Here is a 21,767-nt window from a genome sequence, read left to right as displayed (position 1 = left end):
CTCTGCTCGGGTCCGGCAGCTGCTCAGTGGTGGCTCGAGCTGTGGGCCGGATCCCAGGGTTTCTCGAGCGACACTCCTCGCCCGTGAGTGAAAGGGAATTTGTGGTTGGGTGTGGGGGATTGTTATAGTTCGTGACGCCACCCACGGTTGTGGTGATTTCACCACCGCTGCTCAATTTGGGGGTCCCGGGGATGGTGATGCGGAGCAGCCAGGTGTTGTGTTGCCCCTCCGTGGGCAGGGGTTGGTGATCCCGGGGCCCGGTGATGGTTTGCGAGGTGCGGGGCCTGGTGGGCGCAGGGACGCGGGGGCGGTGTCTCTCTGCTTCAGGTTGGGCTGTTGCCTTCAATCGGGACTTGGTTGTTGGGGGATCTACGTCCCCTTCACTGACGGATTCGGCAAATTTGGCGACTCCTAGCCTTGCCGGGGTTCGAGAGGCCCCTGCCCTGGTGCTGACTGTCCTTCGGAACACTGCTCCAAACCACCGGGCACACAGCCAACGGGGTCCTTCCAGGAACTTCCAAACGGTCCCCCTCCAGACAGTCACCGCCGTCGCTGACCTTGCTGTTCTGGCCCTACACAAAGCTGGACCCTTCAGGCTTTGCACACTCTCTGCTCTGTCACCACTTCTTGCTCTCCTCCTTTTCCACTTTTCCTTCCTTCACTTTCACTTCTCTGTTGTTTACTCCTGCCCTGCCCGGGGCTATCTGCCTGGTTTCTCCCGCCTCCAGAACTGTGATCTCCTTGGTGGGCGGAACCAACCGCCTGGCCCACCCCATGGTGTGAATCATCAGCCTCTGGAGGAAGGCAACAAGGATTTCTGGTTAGCTGTGATGTGCCTACCTGGAGTGTGGGGTGTGGTGGTGTTGTGACCTGTGACCCCTGGCTTGCCTAGGGCGACACATTCCCCCTTAGCAAAATGCAGACCGTCCGCGGGCTGCCGTCCTACACCGGTTTTATTTTTCTGAAAAAGGGGTAACAAGGTTAAGCAAACAAGAATAACATTTTTAATAACTTCTTCCCAAGACGGGAGGCACATTTCTTTAACGTTGCAACGGTTTACGGTTACGGTTTCCGCTCTCTCCCACCCAAGTAACCTGGCCCTGATGCTGCCCCTAAAACCCAGGCAGCACCCCTTGACCCACAGTCCAGCACACGGTACCCGAGCAGGATCTGTCCTTCCCTCCAGAGGGTAGCCACCGGTTCCTTTGGTGGCTGGGCCCTGGCCTGCTCTGCTCAGGGCCCTCCCTCCAACCTGCCTCTCCGGAGGCGGCACTGCGGAAAACGGTAACGGTAACCAACATATTTACAAGCCACTAACGTCTGTGGTTGCCCTGCAAGTTCACGGGCTTGTCCATGGATAGTTCCCATGCATTTTTAAACGGTCCCCACGGGGACAACGGTGCCGGCTCCAGCCGGTTGCAAATCAACAAACAAATCAGGTGAACTTCGAATCATTTTCATTTTTCAAACTTTCAACAAACAATGGTGGTCCCAACGGGGACTGGACAACGGTGCTCCGCTGCCCTACTCGATGTCTTCGTCCTCCTCACCCGGTGCGGGGTGGAAGGACACGGGCACCAGCCCCTCCAGTGCGTAGCAAGCACGGCGTGGAAGGGCCGCTCGGTACCCGTTGCCCCCGGCTCGGGGAACATAAGTGGCCTCCATGCCAGACGGGGCAACGACCCCCTCCTCTTCTTCTGACACAGGCTCGGTGTCAGGCCCGGAGTCGCTATCTTCTGCCCCCGCCGCAGTTACAGAGGGGTGTACATCCGATGCGCCAGGTGCGGTGCAGGGCGCGAGCGAGCAGGACGGAGGTAACACAGGAGCCAGGGGTAGACCGGGTCCCTCAGCCGCAGCGACCGGTCCCTCGGGGACACAGGGGCGTGGGTCATTCTCCAGCTCCTCCATCACGGCCTCCACTCCATACACTCGCGCCACAGCAACCAGGGCCTCTACCTCCGCGGCCCACTGCGCCATCAGCCCGTCGATCTGACTCTGGTAGCGACGGCAGATCCCCGCCGCCCGGGCTCTCAACCATGCTGCTGTCCCGGACACCGGCTCGGTAGTCTCTGCAGAACTAGGTGGGGCGGACATCTCGGCAGTTGTGCTTTCCAGGAACCCAGTCAGTCTGCAGAGTCCTGGCGTCTCTGCTTGTATAGCCGCAGCTACATGCGGCCAGCCGCCATCGCGTCCCCCTTAGCTCTTTCCGGCCCCTCCTCTCTCGGGGCGGGGTCTTGGCCTTCGCGCCTCTACTGCTCGAGAAGACGCTCGAGCGGGAACTTTTCGCGCCAAAGATGGCGACTTCTGCAATTTTTCTGCCGGATACCTCCGGCGGTAACAAGGCGCACCTCTACCAGACGGCAGAGCGGTAAGATCCTGTTCGTGACGCCAAGTTGTCGCGGGCGGGGAGGAGGGTGTCAGCACACCGCGCTCACCCCCTCTGCTCGGGTCCGGCAGCTGCTCAGTGGTGGCTCGAGCTGTGGGCCGGATCCCAGGGTTTCTCGAGCGACACTCCTCGCCCGTGAGTGAAAGGGAATTTGTGGTTGGGTGTGGGGGATTGTTATAGTTCGTGACGCCACCCACGGTTGTGGTGATTTCACCACCGCTGCTCAATTCGGGGATCCCGGGGATGGTGATGCGGAGCAGCCAGGTGTTGTGTTGCCCCTCCGTGGGCAGGGGTTGGTGATCCCGGGGCCCGGTGATGGTTTGCGAGGTGCGGGGCCTGGTGGGCGCAGGGACGCGGGGGCAGCGCTGTGCCTTGCGGCACTGTGGTACTCACTCAGCCTGAGACTTGGACACAGTTTGTACGGTAAACCAAACGGCTGGTAGGACGGTCCCACAGACGGCTGCACCTGCACTCCCGGTAGTTGACGGTGATGTCCCTCTTCCTTGCACCTATGTTTGACTGATGGTAGCGGTGGATTCCCTCCGGTTACCCGCTCCCCGACTGCAATCTGGGCCGGAGGAGCTCTACACTTTGCCCGCAGGCGCTGGCCCTGAGAAACTGGTGCCGTGGCGGTGGCGGTGTCTCTCTGCTTCAGGTTGGGCTGTTGCCTTCAATCGGGACTTGGTTGTTGGGGGATCTACGTCCCCTTCACTGACGGATTCGGCAAATTTGGCGACTCCTAGCCTTGCCGGGGTTCGAGAGGCCCCTGCCCAGGTGCTGACTGTCCTTCGGAACACTGCTCCAGACCACCGGGCACACAGCCAACGGGGTCCTTCCAGGAACTTCCAAACGGTCCCCCTCCAGACAGTCACCGCCGTCGCTGACCTTGCTGTTCTGGCCCTACACAAAGCTGGACCCTTCAGGCTTTGCACACTCTCTGCTCTGTCACCACTTCTTGCTCTCCTCCTTTTCCACTTTTCCTTCCTTCACTTTCACTTCTCTGTTGTTTACTCCTGCCCTGCCCGGGGCTATCTGCCTGGTTTCTCCCGCCTCCAGAACTGTGATCTCCTTGGTGGGCGGAGCCAACCGCCTGGCCCACCCCCTGGTGTGAATCATCAGCCTCTGGAGGAAGGCAACAAGGATTTCTGGTTAGCTGTGATGTGCCTACCTGGAGTGTGGGGTGTGGTGGTGTTGTGACCTGTGACCCCTGGCTTGCCCAGGGCGACACAGATCTCCTTAGGCGTTTGTTTTTAGTGACTATTCTGGCTTCGCAGTCTCTAGTCACCCTTCTCTGGGATTTTAGGCTAAAGATGCATTTACGCAACCTCGTTCCTCTCTTGGCATATGCCAGTGAACTCAGGGAGAAATCACTCATCTTCACTGTGTTTGTCTGAGGAGTAAAATTGTGCAAATGCTCAAATTTACTCACATCTTGTTCTCATGAGATTGCAGATTGGAGAATGTCAATCATATCCTGGGGCGAGATTACAGAATGTGTAACCAGACTACACTGTGAAAGCAACATCTCACCAGACTAGTTTAGGAGAATTTGCATATGTGAGCCAATGACAAAAGTTATCTTTGTGGACACATAAATAACTATATAGGCATGATTTTATTGCTGGATTATGGTTCTACATCATTATAGGGGTGTGGGGGTGGCTTAGAGGACCAGACAAGTTCCCTTTAAGATGTAACAGTAGCCTAATGACCTTGACATTACGTTATTTAGTATATAATCTATAATATATGATAGTATGTCTACACTTACACCCAGATCATTTTTTAGTATGGATTCTACTAGTTTAAAGGCTTACACTAGCCCTCCAAACAGTATATTGACTCCCACACAGACCTCTGCCCAGAATGGTGGACTCCAAACTTCACACTATATAATTGCATGCATATGGTATAATGGCCCTCAAATATCTCTCAATAAAGTATAAAGGCTTCCTCATAGTGCACCAAATATTATAATGGCCCCCACATAACTTTCCAAATGGTATAATGGCTTTCACATAGCCCTCCAAATATTCTAATAGCCCTGACTTAGCCTTCCATATAGTATAATGCATCCCACATATTCATCCATATAATATAATGAACCTTCCATATAGTACAATGCATCCCATAGTCCTCCATATAATATAATGCACCCCCCATAGTCCTCCATATACTATAATGCACCCTATATTTCTCCATATAGTATACTGAACATTCCACAGTCCTCCATATAATATGATGAAAGCCCATAGTCCCTCACACCGTATCATGCACACCCTATAGCCCTTCATATAGCATAATGGACCTGCCATAGTCCTCCATCGGTCTCTTATAATATGATGAATACTCCATAGTCCTCCATATAGTATAATGCATCTGCCATAGCCCTCCATTTAGTATAATGCACTCTCCATAGCTCCATACTCTATATAGCATAATGCACTCCACAGTCCTCCATTGAGCATAATGCACAGCCCATCTTCTTCCTTATAATATAATGCATCTTCCATAGTCCTCCATATAGTATATGCACAGCCCATAGTCCTCCATATAATAAAGTGCACACTCCATAGTCCTCCATATAGTATACACTGTGTGCAGAATTTTTGGGCAAATGAGTATTTTGATCACATGATAATTTTTACCCATGTTGTCCTACTCCAAGCTGTATAGGCTTGAGAGCCAACTACCAATTAAGTAAATCAGGTGATGTGCATCTCTGTAATGAGGAGGGGTGTGGTGTAATGACAACAACACCCTATATAAGGTGTGCTTAATTATTAGGCAACTTCATTTACTTTGGCAAAATGGGTTAGAAGAGAGATTGGACGGGCTCTGAAATGTACAAAACTGTTAGATGTCTTGCAGAGGGATGCAGCAGTCTTGAAATTGCCAAAAATTTGAAGCGTGATCACTGAACAATGAAGCATTTCATGGCAAATAGCCAACAGAGTCGCAAGAAGCGTGTTGGGCAAAAAAGGCGCAAAATAACGGCCCATGAATTGAGGAAAATCAAGCGTGAAGCTGCAAAGATGCCATTTGCCACCAGTTTGGCCATATTTCAGAGCTGTAATGTTACTGGAGTATCAAAAAGCACAAGGTGTGCCATACTCAGGGACATGGCCAATGTAAGGAAGGCTGAAAAAAGACCACCTTTGAACAAGAAACATAAGTTAAAACGTCAAGACTGGGCCAAGAAATATCTTAAGACTGATTTTTCAAAGGTTTTATGGACTGATGAAATGAGAGTGACTCTTGATGGGCCAGAGGCTGGACCAGTAAAGGGCAGAGAGCTCCACTTCGACTCAGACGCCTTCAAGGTGGAGGTGGGGTACTGGCATGGGCTGGTATCATCAAAGATGAACTTGTGGGACCTTTTCGGGTTAAGGATGGAGTGAAGCTCAACTCCCAGACCTACTGCCAGTTTCTGGAAGACAACTTCTTCAAGCAATGGTACAGGAAGATGTTGGTATCGTTCAATAAAAAACATGATTTTCATGCAGGACAATGCTCCATCACATGCATCCAACTACTCCACAGCATGGCTGGCCAGTAAAGGTCAAAAAGATGAAAAAATAATGACATGGCCCTCTTGTTCACCTGATCTGAACCCCATAGAGAACCTGTGGTCCCTCATAAAATGTAAGATCTACAGGGAGGGAAAACAGTACACCTCTCGAAACAGTGTCTGGAGGCTGTGGTGGCTGCTGCACGCAATGTTGATTGTAAACAGATCAAGCAACTGACAAAATCTGTGGATGGTAGGCTGTTGAGTGTCATCAAAGAAAGGTGGCTATATTGGTCACTAATTTTTGGGGGGTTTGTTTTTGCGTGTCAGAAATAATTATTTCTAAATTTTGTACAGTTATATTGGTTTACCTGGTAAAAACAAACAAGTGAGATGGGAATACAGTTAGGTCCAGAAATATTTGGACAGTGACACAATTTTCGCGAGTTGGGCTCTGCATGCCACCACATTGGATTTGAAATGAAACCTCTACAACAGAATTCAAGTGCAGATTGTAACGTTTAATTTGAAGGTTTGAACAAAAATATCTGATAGAAATTGTAGGAATTGTACACATTTCTTTACAAACACTCCACATTTTAGGAGGTCAAAAGTAATTGGACAAATAAACCAAACCCAAAAAAAAATTTTTAGTTTCAATATTTTGTTGCGAATCCTTTGGAGGCAATCACTGCCTTAAGTCTGGAACCCATGGACATCACCAAACGTTGGGTTTCCTCCTTCTTAATGCTTTGCCAGGCCTTTACAGCCGCAGCCTTCAGGTCTTGCTTGTTTGTGGGTCTTTCCGTCTTAAGTCTGGATTTGAGCAAGTGAAATGCATGCTCAATTGGGTTAAGATCTGGTGATTGACTTGGCCATTGCAGAATGTTCCACTTTTTTGCACTCATGAACTCCTGGGTAGCTTTGGCTGTATGCTTGGGGTCATTGTCCATCTGTACTATGAAGCGCCGTCCGATCAACTTTGCGGCATTTGGCTGACTCTGGGCTGAAAGTATATCCCGGTACACTTCAGAATTCAACCGGCTACTCTTGTCTGCTGTTATGTCATCAATAAACACAAGTGACCCAGTGCCATTGAAAGCCATGCATGCCCATGCCATCACGTTGCCTCCACCATGTTTTACAGAGGATGTGGTGTGCCTTGGATCATGTGCCGTTCCCTTTCTTCTCCAAACTTTTTTCTTCCCATCATTCTGGTACAGGTTGATCTTGGTCTCATCTGTCCATAGAATACTTTTCCAGAACTGAGCTGGCTTCATGAGGTGTTTTTCAGCAAATTTAACTCTGGCCTGTCTATTTTTGGATTTGATGAATGGTTTGCATCTAGATGTGAACCCTTTGTATTTACTTTCATGGAGTCTTCTCTTTACTGTTGACTTAGAGACAGATGCACCTACTTCACTGAGAGTGTTCTGGACTTCAGTTGATGTTGTGAACGGGTTCTTCTTCACCAAAGAAAGTATGCAGCGATCATCCACCACTGTTGTCATCCGTGGACGCCCAGGCCTTTTTGAGTTCCCAAGCTCACCAGTCAATTCCTTTTTTCTCAAAATGTACCCGACTGTTGATTTTGCTACTCCAAGCATGTCTGCTATCTCTCTGATGGATTTTTTCTTTTTTTTTAGCCTCAGGATGTTCTGCTTCACCTCAATTGAGAGTTCCTTAGACCGCATGTTGTCTGGTCACAGCAACAGCTCCAAATGCAAAACCACACACCTGTAATCAACCCCAGACCTTTTAACTACTTCATTGATTACAGGTTAACGAGGGAGACGCCTTCAGAGTTAATTGCAGCCCTTAGAGTCCCTTGTCCAATTACTTTTGGTCCCTTGAAAAAGAGGAGGCTATGCATTACAGACCTATGATTCCTAAACCCTTTCTCCGATTTGGATGTGAAAACTCTCATATTGCAGCTGGGAGTGTGCACTTTCAGCCCATATTATATATATAATTGTATTTCTGAACATGTTTTTGTAAACAGCTAAAATAACAAAACTTGTGTCACTGTCCAAATATTTCTGGACCTAACTGTATATTTGTTTTTTATTAAGATACCTAATACTTCTGCACAGTAATAGTTATCTGCACAGATATCGTCCTAAGATAGCCAAATCTAAAAAAAACCCACTCCAATTTCCAAAAATATTAAGCTTTGATATTTATGAGTCTTTTTGGGTTGATTGAGAACATAGTTGTTGATAAATAATAAAAAAATCCTCTAAAATACAACTTGCCAAATAATTCTGCACATAGTGTAAAGCACAGTCCATAGTCTTCCATATAGTTTAATGCACAGCCCACAGTCCTCCATATAATATAATGCCTCCTCCATAGTCCTTCATATAATATAATGCACAGTCCATAGTCCTTTTTATATTGTTTAATGCATAGCCCATAGTCCTCAATATAGTATAATGTACAGCCCATATTCATCTGTCTAGTATTATGGCCACCATGTGCTCACTGATTTAAAAAAAAAAAAAAAAAATACTCAACTCTCCACAGTCCACTCCTGCTCTGGTTTAGGCAGGGAGCGTTCTGTGGCAGGGAGAATTTCTGTGTTCATTACTCTGCACAGCAGTTCAACGCGCTCACTGCACTGAGCCGTCAGGTCTCAGACGTTAGCGGTAAACTAATGAAGGAGGACAGACAACATACAGCGGAGCACTCCCTCTTTTATCTTTTCTTTCACCTCTATCAGCATCTGCAATGCTGATACAGTTGAAAGTCTAATGCCAGATGGAAGGTGTCGGGGCTGGCACCGTAGCTGCTTTAGTTCAGAGTAGGTATCCAGTATACGAGGTATGCCTTGACATGGCTACTGGGCAGATATAAAAATGGCCGTTTTTGTATGCTAAATATTTCAATTTTACTTTGATTTCCTTTAGCAGTAATGCACATCTATATTCTTACATTCATGGTTTTCATGCTTTAGCATTTCATAATGCAACTGTCTCTTTTTTGTCATTTAATGTCATGTTCACTTATGCATCTGTTCACATTGCAGTTTTGGGAGTGCAGTCAGTCTTTTTGTCTAGATTAATGGGGATCATGCCTTCTGACTGTGCACCCCTCCACAACTAGGCATATGTGATTTTATTCTCTATAGTAGGTTCCTACTTGCAAATAAACAGGAGGTTTCTAAACCCAGAGAGAGGCTTCAGTATAGAGTAGGTACCCAGTATACGAGGTATGTCTTGACGTGGCGACTGGGCAGATATAAAAATGGGCATTTTTGTATGCTAAATATATCAATTTTTTCTTAGATTTCCATTAGCAATAATGCATATCTATATTCATGGTTTTCATGCTTTAGCTCTCCAGAGTGCAACTGTCTCTTTTTTTGTCATTTTATGTCATGTTCAGATATGCACCTGTTCACATTGCAGTTCTGGAAGTGCCATCAGTCTTTTGTTTACATTAATGGTGGTCTGCCACTAATAACTACTGATCAGTGGGTGTACCGAGTGTTAGACCCGCAGCAATCTTATATTGATGACCTATCCAAAGATAATTCATCAATATCCTATTAGTGCAAAACTGCTTTAAAACAGTAATGAAGCTGCATGAGTCATATGGTTAGTTATTAGCTGTGCCTCACTTGCAAAAGTTTCTCCAGATAATCTGTAACCTCCTTCTGTCTTTGAAAACATAATAAACGGTGGGAAGTGGTATAATATGTAACTTGTTCATTTGTAACTAACATCAGCTAAAGCTACATTTAGCTCCTTCACCAACTAGAAGCTTATTGTACTGAAGGTGATGGCTTAGGCTAGTTTCACACTTGCGTTGGACGGGATCCGTAGCATTGCTTTGTGTGACTAATGTAACGGATGCGTTGCATATAGTGGCACAACGCATGCTACAGATCGTACAAAATAACGCAATCCGTTATAGTTTTTTTCCCTTGACTTTACACATCTGAGCATGCGCAGTTGTGTAAAATCAGCTGCGTTAACGGAATCCGTCAAATGACGCATTCTAACGGAATCCGCCACCATAGGCGTCCATTATAAAAACAACGGGCGCCTAACGGATTCCTGCAGGTTGCGTTTTTTTGACACTCCGCTAAGCGCAGAAAAACGTTACATGCTGCGTTCCATCCGCCCGACGCAGCGTCAAAATAACGACGCTGCGTTGTCCAGCGGATGCAACGCAGACACTTGCGTTACAGTGCGTCGTCAATACAAGTCTATGGAGAATAGCGCAGTGCGTTAACGGACTGCGCTATTCTCCATAGTGACGGAATGCGCTGAACGCAAGTGTGAAACTAGCCTTATAGAAAGAAAAAAAGCAACACTCCAAAGCAGAGCTGGGCATTCATGCCTATAGTGGAGTATGGAGGGCTACCTGTCAGCCATACAAGCATCTGCACGACAGTAGGACCACCTTTATGAGGCAGATATGATGCAGAAGCAAATGTAATTAGTAGGGCTGAGCGGATCTGAACTGTAAAAGTCCGGATCCGCGCGGTTTCAAAGATTTCTGGGTGCCGGATCCAGAATTCTGGGTGCACAATCCATATCCGGCACTGGGGAAAATAATTGAAAAATAAAGAAAAACAGAAATCAAACAGCATTTCATACTTACCGAGACTCGGTGTCATGGCGACACACTGCTTCCGGGTTGCGCATTCACTTCCCGTACTGTGCATCGTATACACACAGCTTTCTGTGTTTTCCCACCGGCCGTCCTCTCGTCTGTGATTGGTTGCAGGCTGACGCGCCCCCAGCCTGTGACAGTATCTGCCTGCCTTGCAGTCATCGTGGCTGTCATTGTCTGCACAGCCGCGGTCGTGCTCTATGGCCGCTGGCTATCTAGCAGAGCTGGATGCGCCGTGGGACCTCGTGTGGATTGTGCCGGACCTGCAGGGTGTTGGGGCTTAATAAAAAGGGTGCGTATTTTGTACTTTATTCCAAATAAAGGATTTTTCTCTGTGTCTGTGCTTATTTACTGTCATTTACAGGTTAGTGTGATGCAGGTATCTCATACACACCTGTGATATTACTAACCTAGGGCTTAGCAGCAGTTGTGCGCTGCTATTAACCCCTTATTACCCCGATTGCCACCGCTCCAGGACAATCGAGAAGAGCCGGTATTGCAAAGGGATTGTCACATCTAATAGATGCGGCAATACCAGGTGGCCGCTGGCTGAGACTACCAGCCCCCAGCCGGCATTATCATAGCTGGGGATGAAAATTAGGGGAACCGCAAGTCGTTTTTGTTTTTTTTTTAAGTTATTTAAATAATAATAAATAAAAGCTGCATCACCGACACTGCCGTGCACACTTCTAACAGGAACATGCATGTGTTTCTGTGTACATGCACGCTCATGCTCAGGGAGCGTCAGGCAGTGCCCGATGAGGTCATGTCAGACTTGTACGAGTCTGACGGCGTATCACCGGCACAGCCACACACTTCTGACAGGTGTGTTCATGTACACAGAAACACATGCACGCTAATACTCAGATAGCGCAGGCTGTGCCGGCTGATGTCATGTCAGACTTGTACGAGTCTGACAGCGCATCACGGGCACAGCCGCACACTTCTAACAGGAATGTGCATGTGTTACTGAATGACATGCACGTTCACCATACTGACCCGCAGACACTTGCACTGCGCTCCCCGCCCACCGGCCGTCCTGCTGCCAGTGATTGGTTGCAGTCAGCTGACACACTGACACTCATGGTGGGAGCGCGTCTAACCAATTACACGAGCTGGTGGGCGGGCAAAACAATGAATATTGAATTGTCGGCTCCCCAAAGGAAAAGTGTGACCCGGAAGGAGTTTGCTGCCATGTCACAGCCTCGGGTGAGTATACCGCGTGCGCTCCTACCCCCGTATCCCTTCCACAATCGTTTTTAATCTCCGGATTGTGGTCCCTATAGACTTATATGGGCACCAGAATCCGGAGCGGATCCGGATTTTTTTTTTTCAATCCGGCAGGGATCCGCCGCTCCCGGATTTTGGCGGATTTGATCAGCCCTAGTAATTAGTAATAAAGCAATCAAGTCAAATTTTTTTAGGGGTTTGATCTTGCAAATCATGATTTCTAATCCTTCTTTTTTTAATGTTCTGCTCCGGTTTGGGTTACAAAATCATAAATCCACATTTTCCTGATTAAAATGTAATATGATGGCCTAATCATAAATAACTTATAATATAATAAATAATCTGCCTTGTGTAATTATGATGTCATTGCATCTCCCAACTGGCCAATTATAGAACAGGTGTTCTGTTATGCAGCAATGGAGCTAGTGTGGGCCCCCCGGGTATTAGACCTCTACAGAACTGCTAGTTTTGCACTGAAAATGTCTAATGATATTGTTTTCAAATTGAACCATTGGGCTCTAATAATGTAAATAGAGTCAGTCAAATCTATTAGGGTTAGAGATGAACAGACCTGTGGAAGTTTTGTTTTGGACCTGGACTTGATCTCCGCCCACATGCAGCCAGCCATAAACAGAACACTTACAGGGGCCGATGGGCAGGGCTTTTCCATACATATTTTTTTTTGTTGGTGCACACTATATCTGATCATGCAGTTATTTTTCCCAGTGTGAGCCGTTCAAACACTGCAAGCGGCTCACACTGGTCTCAGCATTGAGCGTACCTGAACACAGTGACCATTCTTCAGGCGTTTTCCGCTCTGAAAATGCTATATACTTTCTAATAGAAGTCAATGGGAAGGCTCTGAAAAGCCCAAAAGACACACAGGTATCTTTTTGAATGTTTGCCAGCATTTTTGTTTCAAAAACTACTAGAGGTTTCTTCATTGATAAAAGGAGTTAAAAAAAATAAAAGTTCCCAAAACACCAGTAAAATAAATGCCCAAAAATGGAAAATGTTGGATTTCTGGCATAGTGCACCTAGGCACACATCACTCATCAGACGCTCCAGATTTCTGAAGAAGCACGCTCCCTCATCAAGGCAGTCATGAACAACACCCTCATGATGTATCAGGGCCATTGTGGTTCCTATAAAGAAGTAAGCCATGAAATAAGTATCTACTATTTTGATCCCCTTATTACTAATTCTTGCCTCTCTGTTAAAACATCTGGCTCTGTTCATGATCAGTCTCAACTTCATGTTTAGCTTATATGCTAATGTCGCTATCACCACAGTGGTCAGCAATGTTAAGAAGGCAGGAAACTTACAATACATATAAGTAATTAAGTCAGTAACGATTATAGAAGCATCTTCTCAAACTCCTACCATACATGTAAAGGTGTATAATGCCGGACAGAGTTTCTGGGTGAGCGATCCTGGAAAGGTTATGCCCAGCTGGTGAGTCCACACTTGGAACGTTCTCATGCATTAACTAACACACCTTTGCTGAACCATATAATCTGGTTGAATCTTGCGGTAACTGGACTTGTGTGCTTGAGAGGTTCATATACTTTCATGAATGCTGGGAATACAAGCCTTGCAATATTTACATACGGTAAGTCTTTCATCTACAAGAGCAATGTGTTCATAAGACTGATGCGATTATGTGAAGAAGAAACAGAAGTTAATTTCTACTCCACTGCCACATACACGGCTCTTAGCTCCTACATTTCTTCTTATAGTAAGCTCCAGCAAAGGGTCTTTTTCAATGATAGCTCCACTTTGCTAACTTAAGCACATTTGTATAGAACTTGTCTATCGGTCCTCATCAGATAAAATATTTTGTATGACAAGTCCTTACAAAGTCCAGAATTGCTGAAAAAAATCATCTGAATATCAAATTACCTCTAGCGTGGCATCTTCTGGAAGGTCAGTACAATGGACAGCATTTTTCACTTTATTTTTCCCAAACTGTGCACGTAGTGTCCTAGGTCGCAGATGACGTGCTATTTCCTAGAATAACAAAAAGAAAACAAAAATAACCAATGATAAAAATATGTTAATAGAGCCACTTGTTATATAAAATATAAATTTGACATTTGAAAAAGTGTTGATAGAAGAAAAAAATAGAGCATTTTCCTTGAGGAACATAATACACAAAGTAAAAGCCCCAATACACAATACATTGGGGTTTGCATGACATCTATTTCCCCCAGCTCCACCACAAACAATGCTTGGCCCAACTGAGCATCCCTGTGTTCTCAACAGGAAATCTGTTTCCAGACTTCTATGGCAGCGTCTTATCAGAGAGAACAAGGATCAGCTGTTGGAATTCCAACGTGACGATCCTTCTCTACCGGACATCATCTGTAGGGAAGAGTCGGGATGTCTCCATACACATTACACTGTGGATCAATCCTGCCGATACCTGCAGCTGTGAACAACTTTAGCCTAATGTATGTAGTGTCTTTTACTGGCATAAAAAATGTTAAAGTTCATTTAGCCACTAAAGGGTCTGAAAACCAATGCTCAATACAACTCAAAATGCTACAAAATATTTGAGTAATCTGTAAGTGTGAATTTGATGATTTTATTATCTATGAAAAATTAGGCTTAAAGTGTAACTGTCGTTATCATTTTTGTTTTGTAAATCAATAGGACACATGAAATAAGCAACTTTGTAATATATGTTACCAGACAAATGCAAACTCAAATGACATCCGCAGACTCACAGAATGGAGAACATGGAGAAATTTTATTCTTCATCTTGTCCTCACCTGTGCTATGATTCTCTCATGCAATAGAATCGGATCCCACTAAGCCGACACGTAGATCAAACTCGGATGAGGGTATCATTAACATAATCGATCCGATTATCTTGCAGAGAGAATATATGCTCGTGTGACCCCGGACTAAGGCTATGTGCCCACGGGACTCTGTATCTGTGGATTTTTCTGCATCAAAATCAGCAGCTTTCCCCCAGAATCCGCACCTTTTCATAGGTGCGGATTTCGTGCGGTTTTGATGCAGATTTAACGCGGATTTTGTGATTTTTTTTTAATTCAATTGAATAGGCAAAATCCGCACGAAAATTCGCAACAATAATTGACATGCTGCAGATTTTTCCGCACGATTTCCGCTGCAGAAAAATCCGCAGCCTGGGCACAGCATTTCCCAAATGCCATAGAAATGGCTGGGGAGTAGCTGTGCTGCAGATTTCTGGAAAATCCGCGGCTTTTCCGCGAGAAATCCACGACAAAATCCGCGCATTTTCCGCAGCGTGGGCGGGGTACTTTGCACACTGCGACATCGCTAGCCGATGCTAGCAATGCCGAGCGCGATAGTACCCGCCCCCGTCGCACATGTAGCTGCCGTAGCGAACATTATCGCTACGGCAGCTTCACACGCACTTACCTGCCCTACAATGTCCCTCTGGCCGGCGACCCGACTCCTTCCTAAGGGGGCGTGTCGTGCGGTGTCACAGCGACGTCACACGGCAGCTGTCCAATAGAAGCGGAGGGGCGGAGATGAGCGGGGCGTAAACATCCCGCCCACCTTCTTCCTTCTGCATAGCTGGTAGAGGCAGGTAAGGAGATGTTCCTCGTTCCTGCGGCTTCACACACAGCGATGTGTGCTGCCGCAGGAACGAGGAACAACATCGTATCTCCTATTGGTGCGACATTATGAAAATGTCCGAAACTACACAGATCACCGATTTGGCGATCGTTTATCAGCGCATCTAGGCTTTACACGTTGCGATGTCATTACCGGCGCCGGATGTGCGTCACTTTCAATTTGACCCCGACGATATCGCAGTAGCGATGTCGCAATGTGCAAAGTACCCCTAAGTAAGTGTCTAATGTGTCTATCAAGAGTTAACACACATAGGGCGCCTCTCTGATAAATTTTTTGTCTTGTCTAGGTTTATGTGGTCTTAAGGGGGCTTTACACGGTAGCGATATCGCTAGCAATTTGTAGCGATAGCGAGCGTGTAAGTACCCGCCCCCGTCGCGCATGCGATTGTTTGTGATCGCTGCCGTAGCGAACAATATCGCTACGGCAGCGTCACACATACTTACCAGGTCGTCGTCGTCGCTGTGACTGCTGAACAATCCCTCCTTCAAGGGGGAGGGACGTTCGGCATCACAGCGACGTCACCTCAACGTCACACAGCGGCCGGCCAATCAAAGCGGAGGGGCGGAGCTGAGCGTGATGTAAACATCCCGCCCACCTCTTCCTTCCGCATTGCGGCCGGCGGCAGGTAAGGAGACGTTCCTCGCTCATGCGGTGTCACACATAGCGATGTGTGCTGCCGCATGAGCGATGAACCACAACGCTAAACAACCCTTACCGATTTTTGAGTTTGGGACGACCTCTCCATGGTGAACGATTTTCACCATTTTTGAGGTCACCTAAGGTCGCTGGTAAGTATCACACGCTGCGATATTGTTAATGACGCCGGATGTGCGTCACTAACAATGTGACCCCGACGATCAAACATTAACGATATCGTAGCATGTAAAGCCCCCTTTACTTTTAGAGAGCAATAATAAATCAATTCCAATTTGTTCCACATCAAATATTTCACTTTTACTAGATCTAGAACACGTAATTACACAAAAATGATCTGCACACTTTGTGACATTAGAATCGGTTTAGGTTTATAATAGTTGTACTACAAGAGTCCTGGCTTCTTAACAAATACTGAACTGTATCTGAATCAGGACATAGCTTAACTGTTCTACAGAAGTTTGTATTGTCTTGATGTTGTAAGATCGATTGAGTAATAAGTTGTGCAAAACCTGGAGGGAACTAGCTGGGTGTTTCATTCACAAGTTTCTCTGAAGGCACAGAAATCCATAGTCTAAACTGCAATCAAAATGTTCTGCATCCATAAAGTGCATATGATCAAACATGGGAAAATTTCTTTTAGCGTCAAGTAATTGGAGTAAAACCCCTTTTGTGTTAAAAACTTTAAAATTGTTTTAGTTGTTGTAAATGGTAAACTAAAGGCCGCTTTACAAGCAACGACATCGCTAACGAGATGTCGTTGGGGTCACGGAATTCGTGACGCACATCCGGCCTCGTTAGCGACGTCGTTGAGTGTGAAACGCAGGAACGACCGTTAACGATCAAAATTACTTACCTTATCGTTGATGCGTCGGTCCATTCCCCATTATAGTTGCTGCTGCAGGAAGCATGTTGTTCGTCGTTCCTGCGGCAGCACACATCACTATGTGTGACGCCGCAGGAACGAGGAACATCACCGTCCCTGCGGCCGCCCGCAATGAGGAAGGAAGGAGGTGGGCGGGATGTTCGGCCCGCTCATCTCCGCCCCTCCGCTTCTATTTGGCGGCCGCTTATTGACGTCGCTATGACTCCGAACGAACCACCCCCTTAGAAAGGAGGCGGTGTGCCGGCCACAGCAACGTCGATAGGCAGGTAAGTCCGTGTGACTGTTCCTAGCGATGTGTGCCACGGGCAGCGATTTGCCCGTGATGCACAAACGACGGGGGTGGGTACGCTCGCGAGCGATCTCGCCAGCGAGATTGCAGCGTGTAAAGTGGCCTTAACTCTGGCACACGACATATGGTAGCTTCTAGCGCTCTCATGTACAATACACTAAAATGACATATGTGCATAAGTAAAACAGGTGATGACTGATGGCAGCAAATGAGAAATCCAGCAACTATGTCTTTTATAAACCTGTAGAGTGCAGGTAGTATAAAGAACAACAGAATATTACATTCTGGAACTATTTGGATATTTAAGGGGTTTGCAGACCAATTTGAGAGTCCAATCTTGGGTGAAACTAAATTAACCACTTACAAAATCACTTCTATTATTTTCCCCTGATGTTACCGAGGACAAGAGCTGAAAACTATGAGCCTAATCTTACACCTTAGGGGTACTTTGCACGCTGCGACATCGCAGGCCGATGCTGCGATGCCGAGCGCGATAGTAGCCGCCCCCGTCGCAGCAGCGATATCCTTGTGATAGCTGCCGTAGCGAACATTATCGCTACGGCAGCTTCACATGGACTCACCTGTCCTGCGACTGTCGCTCTGGCCGGCGACCCGCCTCCTTGTTAAGGGGGCGGGTCGTGCGGCGTCATAACGACGTTACACGCCAGGCGGCCAATGGGAGCGGAGGGGCGGAGATGAGTGGGATGTAAACATCCCGCCCATCTCCTTCCTTCCGCATATTCTACGGAAGCCGCAGTGACGCCGGTAGGAGATGTTCCTCGCTCCTGCGGCTTCACACACAGCGATGTGTGCTGCCGCAGGAGCGAGGAACAACATCGGACTGTCGCGTCAGCGTAATTATGGATTACGCCGACGCTGCAGCGATGATACGATTATGACGCTTTTGCGCTCGTTAATCGTATCATCGAGCCTTTTCACACTACGAAGTCGCATGCGATGCCGGAAGTGCGTCACTTTTAATTTGACCCCACCGACATCGCAGCTGCGATGTCGTAGTGTGCAAAGTACCCCTTAGGCCGGAGTCACACTTGCGAGAGACTCGCGCGAGTCTTGCAGTGCACCACCCGGCATGGCCGCACACTCTCCGGACAGGAGTGTCTCAGCTGCATAGAAATACATACAGCTGACCCGCTCCTGTCAGGAGAGTGTGCGGCCATGCAGGGTGATGTGATACGAAACTCGCGCGAGTCTCTCGCAAGTGTGACTCCGGCTTTAGAGTAAAACCGGCTAAATTGCCAATTATAGCAGGACCAGATGACCAACTGATGTATATGATGGGAAAGGGAGAGAGGGGCCTCCAACTTCTCCCCCAAAGAATCTCAGCAGGATCAAAAAGGAACTCTTAACCCCTTCAATACTTTGGTATTGAAGGGGTTAAGAGTTCCTTTTTGATCCTGCTGAGATTCTTTGGGGGAGAAGTTGGAGGCCCCTCTCTCCCTTTCCCATCATATACATCAGTTGGTCATCTGGTCCTGCTTAAAGTTAAGTTTTAAGTTAAATCCTCTCTACTCATGTTAAAGAGGACCTTAGATCTGCTAATCGCTGCGACCTTCTAATTCCAGACACCGCAAAGGTCTCAGTCGGGCACGACACACTCATGACAGTACCCACCCTTCTATGAGGAGCCTCCAGACCAGGTTTATTCAGATAAGATGCATGGAAGGAATGTACCAATCTCTTGGCATTTAATTGTAATGTTGGGATCTACATTCTCTCCTCAGGACCATTAAGGGGGTGTTACACGCAGCGATATCACTAGCTATATCGCTGGTGAAAGCACCCGCCCCCGTAGTTTGTGCGTCACGGGCAAATCGTTGCCCGTGGTGCACAAAATCGTTTGGAGCCGTCACACGGACTTACCTGCTTAGCGACGTCGCTGTTGCCGGCGAACCGCCTTCTTTCTAAGGGGGCGGTTCGTGCGGCGTCACAGCGGCGTCACTAAGCGTCCGCCCAATAGAAGCGGAGGGGCGGAGATGAGCGGGACGTAACATCCCGCCCACCTCCTTCCTGCCGCATTGCGGGCGGCCGCAGATAAGCTGCAGTTATTCGTTCCCGACGTGTCACACGTAGCGATGTGTGCTGCCTCGGGAACGACGAACAACCTGCGTGCTCAACAATCAACGATTTTTTAAAAAGGAACGACGTGTCAACGATGGACGATAAGGTGAGTATTTTCCATAGTTAACGGTCGTTCCTTGCTGTCACACGCAACGACGTCACTAATGACGCCGGATGTGCGTCACGGAATCCGTGACCCCGGAGATATATCGTTAGATACGTCGCTGCATGTGATGGGGCCTTTAGACTTCCAGTGCAGCAGGTACTAAAGAGAGCGGCAAACAAAGAGAGAATCAACAACTTTCGCCATTTGAAACTCCAATTTACCATCAACAATGACTGGAGGAGGTGGCAAAGGTGACGATTCAGATGACGCAACATATTTTTTAAGCAATGATCTATGAAATTCATTATGAATTTTAAGTGCTTGTGGTAAAACGATTGTTTAACGCAAATTCTGGCAAAGGTAAGTAAGATCATCAATCTTCTTAGATTTCCAAAACAAGACACCCAAGGTGTGTGTCTCAACTTTGATTTAATCTTTCGGTCTGACTGTGCAATTGAGTATGAAAAGCCGAGGAAGAAGATAAACTTATCACCAGGCGAGAACAAAAGCTCTCCAAAACTTACATACAAACTGGATCCCCAATCTGAAACCACATCAAAGGGAACGCCGTGAAGCTTCACGATTTCACTGATCAATACTTGGGCCAAAGTTTTGGGATTAGGAAGAGCAGGGAAGGCAATGAAGCATGCCGTCTTGCGAAACCTACTGACCACTACTAAAATCACCATTTATCCAAAGGATGGAGGAAGATTGGTAATGAAATCCATAGACTGATGTGTCCATGGATTATCAGGGACAACCAAACATAGGAGAGACGCAGTCGCATAAGTATGCAGAGTCTTAAGGGTACTTTACACACAACGATATCGCTAACAATATATCGTCGGGGTCACGGTGTTCGTGGCGCACATCCGGCGCCGTTAGCGATATTGTTGTGTGTGACTAAAAGGAGCGACGATCAAAGATCGCAAAAACGTCAAAAATCGTTGATCGTTGACACGTCGCTCCTTTTCATAATATCGTTGATGGTGCATGCCGCTGGTTGTTCGTCGTTCCTGAAGCATCACACATCGCTATGTGTGACACCGCAGGAACGACGAACATCTCCTTACCTGCGTCCACCGGCAATGAGGAAGGAGGTGGGCGGCATGTTCCGCCCGCTCATCTCCGCCCCTCCTCTGCCCTTGGGCGGCCGCTTAGTGACGCTGCTGTGACGCTGAACGAACCACCCCCTTAAAGGAGAGATTGTTCGGTGTCTCCAGCGACGTCGCTAAGCAGGCATGTGTGCGTGACGCTGCCGTAGCGATATTGTTCGCTACGGCAGCGATCACCCCATGACAAAACAGCGACGTGGGTGGGTGCTATCGCGCACGACATCGCTAGCTATTGCTAGCGATGTTGCAGCGTGTAAAGCACCCTTAAGAACGTGCACAAATATTGCAGGTAGACGCAAAACCAACCACATCCTGATACAACTTGGCCACCAAAAACGACAAGAAAAGAGGACCAGTGTTGCTTTACTACCTGCAAGAACCGAATTATGATGTTCACCTAAGATTTTAAGACGTAAATTTAAAGGCACAAATAATTTACCTGTAGCATAGGCAGCAGGAGCATCTTCCTGAGCCATCAAAACCTTGCCCGCAAGATCTGAGCACACAAAAGTCCAACCCCTGTTGTAAAATCGGAACAAAGTCATCAGAAGTCCCTCCCCCGGGGAAATTCCAGGACAAAGCATCAGCCTTGATGTACTTAACCCCAGGATGGTAAGAAACTAAACCTAGTGAAACATAAAGAACACCTAGCTTGTATAGGAGTGAGATGTTTATCAGATTCCAGATACAACAGATTTTTGAGATTGGTAATCACCATGACAGGGTGACCTGCTCAGTCCAAAAAGTGACGCCACTCCTCAAAAGCCAACTTAATAACCAAAAGTTCCCTATTGCCAATATTGTTGTTTCTTTCAGCCATTTTTTATTTTTTGAGAAAAACGAACATGGACGCCACTTACCAAGCAACGACCCCGATGATAAGACAGCCTCGACCCCCACGTATCAACTTCACAATAAATGGCTTAGAAATACTGGGTTGAATGAGTACCGGTGCCGTGGCAAAATATCTCTTCAAGGGAATAAATGCCCGACGAACATGGTCAGACCAATTAGAAAAATTAGTATCCTTTTTGGGAATCTTTCAGGGCCAGAAAGATTGTATAATCTGGTTTTGGGTAGTGTTGATCCAGAGAGAAAGATAAGGGGGCAATCATAAGCACCATGAAGGGGTCAAATCTTGATACCCTTTTTCAAAGTTATGCACAATTCGCATAAAATAACACCTCTAACCAAGAGGCACAAATTCAATAGCAAATATGTTTTGCCAGAATACTACAACAGAGATCATGAGTCT

General features: G+C 47.0%; 1 protein-coding gene across 1 annotated transcript in view; it reads right to left on the bottom strand.

The window, feature by feature from the left end:
- The window catches only part of NME7 (NME/NM23 family member 7), a 250,952-nt gene that overhangs the window by 10,518 nt on the left and 218,667 nt on the right, over positions 1–21,767 (bottom strand). The window contains exon 11 of the mRNA XM_075335553.1: positions 13,653–13,760. Within this exon, the coding sequence (XP_075191668.1) occupies positions 13,653–13,760 (108 nt within the window). The remainder of the gene's footprint in view (positions 1–13,652; positions 13,761–21,767) is intronic.

Source organism: Anomaloglossus baeobatrachus, chromosome 2, assembly GCF_048569485.1.
Source record: "Anomaloglossus baeobatrachus isolate aAnoBae1 chromosome 2, aAnoBae1.hap1, whole genome shotgun sequence".
NCBI classification, from domain to species: Eukaryota; Metazoa; Chordata; class Amphibia; order Anura; family Aromobatidae; genus Anomaloglossus; species Anomaloglossus baeobatrachus.
This window is presented reverse-complemented; position numbering and strand designations above follow the sequence as displayed.